The sequence below is a fragment of the Orcinus orca genome, chromosome 1 (genome assembly GCF_937001465.1).
Source record: "Orcinus orca chromosome 1, mOrcOrc1.1, whole genome shotgun sequence".
Taxonomy (NCBI): Eukaryota; Metazoa; Chordata; class Mammalia; order Artiodactyla; family Delphinidae; genus Orcinus; species Orcinus orca.
This window is the reverse complement of record NC_064559.1, coordinates 58,823,472-58,833,400: the sequence shown is the minus strand read 5'-3', so window position 1 is coordinate 58,833,400 and position 9,929 is coordinate 58,823,472. Positions and strand designations below refer to the sequence as shown.

Here is a 9,929-nt window from a genome sequence, read left to right as displayed (position 1 = left end):
CTATTCCTCGCGGTGCAGAGGCTTCTCATTGAGGTGGCTTCTCTTGTGGAGCACGGGCTCTAGGCGCTTGGGCATCAGTAGTTGGGCCCCTCGGGCTCTAGAGCACAGGCTCAATAGTTGTGGCGCACGGGTTTAGTTGCTCCTCGGCATCCTGGACCAGTGATCGAACCCGTGTTCCCTGAATTGGCAGGTGGATTCTTAACCACTGGGCCACCAGGGAAGTCCCTATTCATCTTTTTAAATTTTAAGAGTAATACATGCTCATTGTAGAAAATTTGAGAAATAAAAGGAAAAGGACAGTAATTTTCCCTCCGTACTTTCTCATAGGGAATAACATTAAATTTCTGGGTATATTTCTTTCCAGTTCTTTTTCTTAGACATGGCCTTTTATGTAGATATGGTAATACTTTATATAAAAGTTTGTACCCTGCACTTTAAATTTAATATTTCATTTTTAGCATTTCTTTGTGTCATTAAAAAGTTTTCATAAACATTTTAAACGGCCATTTATAGCTTACCAAATAGATATTATTTTATTATAATTCTATATATATACATAGATGTATGTGTATGTATGTGTATATATATATATATACATAGATGTATGTGTATGTATGTATATATATATATATATACACATATATATACAGAGAGAGATTTATAATTCAATAAATGAGAATTAAGAAGCACTAGAGGGACCTTCACCTTTAAACGGAGTCCTATGTGATATCTAACTTTAGTATATATGGATTATGTTTACAGGAGAACACAGTTATACCTACTTGATAGAAAGAAGCACAAACTGGCTGCTAAATCAGACTTAAGTGATATAGAGAGTTCTCCTTAACCCTCTCTCTTAATACTTTACACTTGCCTACTGGTATTTGTGCTCTGCATGTGTGTAGATTTATCCATGCTTCCATGAGACTACTGGTGAGTTTCCATCTGTCGGATCTCACATTGACAGAAGTCATACCGAGTGGTGCTTCCAGAGTTATTTTGCTTCTTGATGACAGCTGATGAAAAATATGGACAATAAAACTGGGAGTCTTTGCCCTCTCACCACCACCCTCCCCCCGACCCCAGACTAAAGGAGAGAAGCCCTGAGAGGCATGTGTCAACTACAATGGCTACAGTATTGAAAGTCTGTATATCTATATTGGATGTTCACAGGGTTTACAGAATTCAAAAGATGCCCACAGACAAGAAGATTTGCAGTAAGATCTAAAATCTATCCATGAGATAACCTTTAGAGAAAGAACTGAAGGCCTTGAATAGGTCTTAAATAGTACATAGAGTAACAATATTGTAATAATATTGTTTATGACAAATGCTTAAGTTTGTTTTAAAGATTTTTTGATGCGGACCATTTAAAAAAAGTCTTTATTGAATTTGTTACAATATTGCTTCTGTTTTATATTTTGGTTCTTTGGCCCCCAAGGCATGTGGGATCTTAGCTCCCTGACGGGGGATCGAACCCTCACCCCCTGCACTGGAAGGCAAATTCTTAACCACTGGACCACCAGGAAAGTCCCATTGCTTAAGTTTTTATTCAGTTCTGCTTCATAAATATTTATTGACCACCAAGCTAGGCACTATGAGAAATATATGGAATATGACTTTGCAGTAATCTGACTGGTTTAAAAAAAATGAATTCTTGAATTCATATATTCAAGTACGTGCTGTTCTTTGAGAAGTTAAACATTTTTCTAGGGATGTTTTTACTACGTCAAAATTTTCTAACTCCTCTCTTAGAGCTTTCCTTCAAGCCTGTAGCATATTAAAAAAAAATCTATCTATAAATGTAATATGTGTATACCTGTGTATATAGATATATATGCTTAAAATTAGCCAAAGTTATTTGGTGCTAAGTCCTATGAATGAGGTAGGAGATCAATGTGGATAATATTCTGTTCATCTAAAATGATGTGTGACTGAGTTTGAACTTTGGGGTGTAAGGTTCATCAATTTCAAAGGAGTTCCACTGATATTGTATGAAATGTGGAGGTATTGCAGTAAGTTTGTCGCTTCTCAAAATGACCCTGAAGGAAAATATTCATTTAAATATAAGAACTCTGAAGTGTTTATCAAAAGTTCTAATTACTTAGCTCGAGAGCCACGCCTAGAAAAGGCTGTTAACCTTTGGAATCTTCTGCCTTGCTAGGAAGATGGAGTGGAAACAAGTGTAATAGTTAGAGGGCAAGAGTTGGCGTTAATTACTTGGTGTTGAAACAGGGCTGAGATGATCGTGTGGTACAGTCAGGAAGCTGGGGTGCCTGACCAGGCTCCCCTTTTCAGCTTTGCATTCACTCTCAAAGGTGTAGGTTGTCTTTCTGTCAAAATTTTCCCCCTGATTTTGCTTTCAAGTTTTCCCTTGCTAGTTGTTTTATCCAAAGTAATTTATGAGCAAATGGTATCAAGTGTGTCTGTGTGTGTTTAACTTCTCTCGATTCCATGTTACTGTAGGACTGATTCTGGAAATGGGAAGTAAAGAAGGAAAGCAATTAACAAGACTAGTTCAGGATGATTTCTTGAAGGAGGTGGGTGGGACTGACTTTTCCTAAGTTCTAGAGAATAGAGATGACAGGCATTGCTTCAGTGCACATGAAATTCAAATTTATCTAAGGATGATACATTCTCTGTCTAATGCATGGTAGCACTGTCTCCTAGAGTGGAGTGCAAGATACTCGAGGCAAGGATGAGTGCTTTTGAATCTTTTATATTCCTCACAGCACATAGCCGAGTGCAGGACAGACTCATTAAGGCTCACCTCAAGAGTCACCTCTTCTCTGAAACTTCCATGACCCTCTTCAGGCAGTATTGTTACTCTCAGATTTCCATCTCGTGTTCCTTGAAACAAACCCTGTGTCTTAGCTTGGGCTGCCATAACAAAATACCATAGGCTGGGTGGCTTAAACAACACAAATTTATTTTCTCAAAATTCTGGAGGTTGGAAGTCCAAGATTAAGGTGCTGACTGATTCAGTTCCTGGTGAGGATCCTCTTCCTGGCTTGTAGATGGCTGTCTTCTCACTGTGTCCTCGCATGGCAGAAAGAGAAAGAGAGCAAGCTCTCTAGTGTCTCCTCTTAGAAGGACACTAATCCTATTGGATCAAGGGTCCACTCTTATGACCTTATTTAATTTTAATTCTTTACTCCAAATACAGCTACACTGGGGGTTAGGGCTCCAACATACAGATTTTGAGCAGACAGTTCAGTCCGTCACACCCTTAGAACACTTATTACATTTTGTTGTAATAATTTATGTCTGTCTGCAATAGACTATGGTCATCTTAGGTGCGAAGCACTGTGCTAGGCATTGAGAATCACAAAGATGGATGTTGCCCTCAAGGAGCTTGTCATTAGTTGTATTAGCTTTGTATGGCTGCTGTAACAAATTACCACAAACATAGTCGTTCAAAACAACACAAATTTATTATCTTACAGCTCCGTTGATTAAAAGTCCAACAGTAGTCTCGCTGGGCTAAAACCAAGGTGTTGGCAGGGCTCTGATCCTTTTGGAGGCTCTCGGGGATAAGGATTATCTGTTTCCTGCCTTTTCCAGCTTCTTGAGGCTGCCTGCATTCCTTGGCTTGTGGTCCCCGCTTTCTTCATCTTCAAAGCCAGCAAAGTTGCATCTCTGTAACTACTCTTCTGTAGTCATGTCTCCCTCTGACATAGCTGGTAAAGGTTCTCTTTTCCTAAACCAGGCCCATCCAGATAATCCAGCATAATCTCCCCATTCAAAGCTATTTAATTTAATCACATCTGTAAAGTCCCATTTGCCATGTCAGGTAAGATGTTCATAGGTTCTAGGGATTAGAATGTGGACATAATTTGGGGGGGCATTATTCTGCCTACTATGTTAGTGGAAGAGAAAGATGCAAATTAGAGACTCAATGCAACGTGTCAAGTGCAATGTGAAGATCTATTCAAGGTGCCTATACATGGGAAGCATAGAAGAAGGTGTTTGTTCAACCAATCACAGTAAAAATGAGGCACTGACAGCAAAAAGGAGGAGGAGATGGGTTCCAGGGAGGTAGAAAGGGCATGATTTGGGAACCAACTTGAGGTAGGGGATGAGGGAGAAAGAGAGAAAGGGAGTTAGAATGACTTCCAGATTCTGGACTGGGACTGGGTGGTACTCTTCATAGCTGAGCCTCAGAAATTAACTAGAATGAAGACATAAGTACCTTAGGATTTCTCTCTGCTCCTCTCTTTCTGTATTTTTTAATTTTTCTCTCTGAAGAGCAGCATCTTTTGCATCTCCCTTCTGTAGATGAAAACATTACTAACCATAGTTCCATAGTTCTCTCTTTCTCTCTCTGAATTCTGTAGTACTTGGAAAGGTCTCTGATTGATACAGCATGAGTCAGTGTTCCCCTGGTGCATCAGGCTGTGGCCATAGCAGTTAGTTGCCCTAATGCCATTTTATTGTTATGACTGCTCTGGCTTCAACCATATGGTAGATGGAGGAGTGATTCTTAGAAAAAGCAGACATTGCTGTCTGTTGGGCAGACATCCCACTTACCTTGGAGAAGATGATGTGTTCTGTTTTTCTTCTTCTTTTTTTTAAAGTTGAAGTATAATTTACAGTGAAATGCACAGATCTTAAATGTTTAGTTTGATGAGTTTTGGTAAATGTATACTCACACTCAAATCAAGATATAGAACGTTTCCATCACCTCCACAAGTCTCTCATGCCTCTAGCAGTCAATCCCCACCCCTCAAAGGCAACCACTGCTCTGACTTCTGTCACTGTAGAATAGTTTTGCCTGTTCCAGAACTTCACATAAATGGAATCATACAATACGTACTTGGGCTTCTTTCATTCAACATAATGCATCTGAGATTCAACAAAGTTGTTGCTGTATCAGAATCCACTCCTCTTTGTTGCTGAGAATCTGTCACTGAATGCATATATCCCACTTGTTTATTCATTCACCTTTTGATGGACGTTTGGGTTCTTGGTTTTTTGGTTATAATGGACATTTTTATACAAGTATTTTTATGGTTAGAGGAAAATTTATAGCATTAAGTGTTGAGACTAGAAAAGATGAGTTCAGATTTGAATAAATTAAGTCAGAAGTGAGGATAAATTAATTCAGGCAGTGAGGTCTAGGACCAACGGGAATATAGTCTAAGGCCCAGAAGAGAGAGGTGGGCTAGTTATTTAGATTCTGTAGTCCCTAGCCATTATGTGTAGTTAAAGCCATGGGAAGTCCTCAGGTAGACTAAAAGGTCCATGAATTAAATCCTGAGGAGTATCAGTATTTGAAAAGAGGATCCCTCTAAGGAGGCTAAGGGAAGCATGTATTTATCCTTTGTGTCGCCATCACAACGCACAGGACCCTACATACAGTCTCAGTTCGCTAAACTTAAGAGAATGGGTGCAGAGTGCATGGTTATTGATAGAGCCTATAGAAGGAGATCAGAGGAGAAATGGCATGAGGGGTCGCAAAGGACAGAATGAGCTTGGTAGATTGAAGAGGAGGAGTGGTGCGGGGTAAGCACAACGGACTCCACCTTTCCTTAGATGGGGCCGGGAGGACCAAGCCGTTAAAGTTGAACGATTAAGTAGGGTCAGACTACGCAGGGCCTGAAATGGATGTCAGATTGAAGAATTTAGACTCCAAAAGGCCGGCTACCCCAGGAAGAGCCAGGGTTCTGAAGTGGGGCGTGAGAACGAGAGATTTCCTTCTGGGAGGTGCACTCTGGAGGCGGTGCACTGGTGGAGGCAGCCGAGGTGCTGCCGCAGGCGACAGTGCGGACTTGTTACCGTTGGTAGGGCTTTCCACTGGACTTTGGCTTTGTAGCTACTGAAAGGGAACAGTGCCGCCGGCTGCTGCTGATTTTGTGCCATTCCCTGACCAAGTGCTGTAACTCTGCTCCTGAACCTTGAAATCAGACGACAGAGGCGGTGGCATCTGGCCGCAGCTGGGAGGCAGTGCGTGCGCGCCGCGCCGGGATGTCTGGCTGGGAATACTAGGGCAAAGCAGACGCCCAGCGCGCCGCGGGCGGGGCGGCGCTGCCGCGGGGCCAGGCCACGCCCCCGCTCGCCTGCGCAGGCGCGCTTTGGGGCCGTTTCTGTCAGGAGCGCACTAGAGGCCGGACAGTGGCGGGATCCGACGTCTGACTGGACCCGGCTGACTGAACTGAGCGCGGCAGCGGCGGCGAGGGCTGCGTGGCCCCGGCTACTCGCCAGGTCGCAGAGACTAGCAGGGTCTAGCGGGCAGCCGGCGGCGCAGGCACAATGGGGAACCGGGAGATGGAGGAGCTGATCCCTCTGGTGAACCGTCTGCAGGACGCTTTCTCCTCGCTGGGACAGAGCTGTCTGCTGGAGCTGCCGCAGATCGCCGTGGTGGGCGGCCAGAGCGCCGGCAAGAGCTCGGTGCTCGAGAACTTCGTGGGCAGGTGAGTGTGCAGGGCGCGGGGGTGGGGCGGTGGGGGTGGGGGCGACCCCACTCCGGGCCGTTCGAGCGTGGACGGCGGGAGCACGAGGCTGGACCAGGGGCTGCAGCGGAACGGAGGGAGGAGCGGAGGTGTCTGTGAGGCGGGCGGGGTCGTCCCGGCTCCGGGCATCCTCTGTCCCTCCCTGCCTGGCGGTTCTCCTGTCTGCCTTTCATCCTGCTATACAAAGCCATTTCCTCCTGGTCCTCCGGTCTGGGAGTCGGGGGAGGGGGTCCGCCCCGGGATCGACTTCCCCCGCCCGATGTGCACCAGCCCCGGGCAGCCTGGGTGCGTCGCGCGCCCGGGAGCTTCGCAGTCCCCCTCTGTTTTCCCAGCTCAATATCCTCCTCCTTTTCTAGTCAGCCTCCCGGAGGCTCTCGGCAAGGCTGTGGGGTATATTTCCCCGCCCCTCCCCCCCCGCGCCCCCCCCCCCCCCACCGGAGATGCTTTCCTTCTTGCCCTGATTCTCGGCTCCTGTCAGCTGTCTACTGTTCGGGACAGTCGTCGCCTGCCCCTAGCAGGGGAGGCGGGGTACGAGGAGAAAGAAATCGTTTGTTGTGGTGAGGCTTTAACCCGCGACGCTTCCCCACCATTCTCCTATCTAGAAGTCGAAGAATAAAAGGTGGTGTGTTCGCGTGTGCACCTATTCACAGATCCAGGCATATGTCAGAGAAACCGAGGCACAGACTCTGAGGGGGGTGGACGTGGACTTGTGTTGTCCAGGTGCCATGTCATTCCTGCATCATCTCGGAAGGGACGAGCATCTTTCTCGCACTCTCTCTGCGCCCCCTCCCCCAGCATCATCTTCGGTTCCTTAAGCTTTTATTTGTCCTGCCAGCCTTCAAGTTAACACGCTGAATCTAAATTATAGTTACAGGTTTCGTAGTTACTCTTAATTCAGAAAAAGCTAAAGAATTAATTTTTAAATTGGGAATCAGCATTTTTTCCATTGAGCAATTCATGAGAGATTAAGTTACCTTAACGGCCTTGCCTGAGCAGTGTAGACATTTGCTAAGAAAAGCCCATTAGAAAGCATTATGAAAGCCGAAATCTGTTTTCTAGCAGTAAACCAGGTAGAAATGTACAACAGCCGAGAGAGTGGGCCAGAGAGGGTACAATACAGAGATTGTACTTTACTCTTTTTATTTGGTATTCAGAAAGTTCCTGTTTTTTGGGGTTTTTTTTCTTCTTTTTTTGTTAGTGTTTGGTGATGTGTAAAATTTAGATATTCCTATATCTCCTTTGGGAATGCTAGTATCCATAAAGTGTATATTCTTTTCTCTCAGATGATGCTCTGTCTCTCAGATGATACTCTTAGGGTTTTTGTTCTTTTGTTGTTTGTTTTTCTGTTGAACTAGAAAACTAAGAAACCCAACTAAAAAAAAGTAAAATTGCTGACGGTTGGTATCTTTGACTAAGTCACTTAATCACTTTGCTTGGTTTTATCATTAATCTGAGTGATGAGAAAAGTGATGGTAAAGCATTTTGCCTACGTCATCATAGACTTATGGTGAAGTGATGGATGAATATGTGATTTAAAACATGTACACAGAACAGTCACATACTTAAGGGTTTTACTCTCTTTGATTTATTGCCAATGAAATTCACTAAATTTAAAGTGGTATCTATAGGGAAGGTGAGGTTTAGATGACAACATTTTTTGGGTTTTCAAACTCTAGAGCATTTAACAGTATGCCTTACTTGTCATTTAGCTACTTTTGTTTTTTAAACAAATACTTGAAGATTAAAATTGTAAGTAATTCAAATGCAGTGACCATATTTTATGCATCTTTCATATATTTAGTTGGATGAGTCTGTTTTATAAATGCACTTTTTGTGGCAAGAGCTTTTGAACCTAATGTCAATTTTATGCATGTATCTTAATTCTGTTCTTCAGATTTTCAAATCCTGAATATATTCATTAATGCTGTAATAAAATTGTAAACATTTTTCCTCATTAACTATCCTCATTTCAAATGAGAATTTAAAAAAATCTGGAAGAGTAAAATATTGTAGCTTGAACATTTTTTATGATAGAATGAAAAATAGGGACGTCATTTACCAGAATACACTAGTAATTTATTATACTTTTTAAAGCTTTACCAATAATTAATTACTGTAAGAATGTCAAGTCAAAGAAAAGGATGGACATAAAGGGAAAAACTCATTTAGTAAATATAGCAATGCTTTATTATCTGTAGAGATGACACCTGCCAGCAGAGCTTATATATTACGAGAAAATTAATTAAAAAGGTCATTTGACTTTAATAAAGTTTTCGGTCATTGAATTATTGAGGAATCTAATTTCTAATTATAAACCAACCTTGGGGAAAAAGGAATTCTCTATTTTGTTAGGAGATTCATCCTAGGTGGAAAAAACTACTCGTATTCTACTATAACCTTTTATCTTTTTATTATCCAGAAATTTTCCAATAAAGATAAGGTTCTTTTCTTTAAGAATGAAACTTTCCTCTTTTACATGTAGCTGTTTTCATTTTAAGACTCTGACCTCTGTGCAGTTATTGAACACAGTCATAAAACAAGGGGTCATTACTTGTATAAATTAAGCATTTGCTCATCATTTAAGCTGGTCTTCAAAATAATGATGCATTTTCTCCTTAATATTTAACATTTCATGTTTAGTGGACTAAACGTCTCTTCTCCTCTCAGTTTGTTTGTTTATATTGATTTTTTTGACACCACTGAGTGAATTTGGATGTGAATGGGTTAGTTTATTTAACTGTAGCTCTAAAATCCAATTTTGGGGTGACAAGTTTGAGATTATTATGAATAAAATGAATCATGAATGAACTACTTGTTTGTGATTTTTCTTGCTGAAGTGATGAATTTACATATTAATGTAATATAGTGTGAGTAACCAGATTGTTCTTTTGGGTGTTCAGATGAGATATAATGATCTCAGTGAGAGGCAGCTTAAGGTCTAATGAATAGAAGCTGAGACTCATGGTCTGAATATAGGGGTTCACTAGATGGCTTGGGGTCTGCCCATTGGTCTGGTTTGTGTACAGAAGAATTTATTCAACTACTTTTACACACCCCCCTTTATTTTTTAACAGTGCAGTGAGACGTTGATGATAATGGTCAACATTTATGGAGTACTTGTTATGTATCAGGTACTATTCTAGGTGCTTTTACATGGATAATCTCATTGAATCCTCATAAACCCCTGAAGAGGAGGGTACTCTTTTTTTTTTTTTTGCGGTAGGCGGGCCTCTCACTGTTGTGGCCTCTCCTGTTGCGGAGTACAGGCTGCGGACGCGGAGGCTCAGTGGCCATGGCTCACGGGCACAGCCGCTCCGCGGCATGTGGGATCTTCCCGGACTGGGACACGAACCCGTGTCCCCCGCATCGGCAGGTGGACTCTCAACCACTGCGCCACCAGGGAAGCCCGAGGAGGGTACTCTTAAGAGTTCTGTTTTGTAGAGGAGGAAATTGAGATTTAGAGACTTTGAGTAACTT

At 42.5% G+C, this 9,929-nt stretch overlaps 1 protein-coding gene across 12 annotated transcripts in view; it reads left to right on the top strand.

The window, feature by feature from the left end:
* The first annotated feature begins 4,993 nt into the window (after nt 1-4,993).
* DNM3 (dynamin 3) overlaps nt 4,994-9,929 on the top strand; it is a 573,184-nt gene continuing 568,248 nt past the window's right edge. For 4 of the 12 annotated variants that reach the window (XM_049715538.1, XM_049715553.1, XM_049715531.1 and 1 more), the window contains exon 1: nt 6,032-6,413. In XM_049715538.1, coding sequence (XP_049571495.1) covers nt 6,253-6,413 — 161 coding nt within the window. In that variant the 5' untranslated portion in view covers nt 6,032-6,252. Of the gene's footprint in view, nt 6,414-9,929 lie in introns of all 12 variants that reach the window. The other 8 variants (XM_049715513.1, XM_049715524.1, XM_049715519.1 and 5 more) reach the window with 8 other exon arrangements.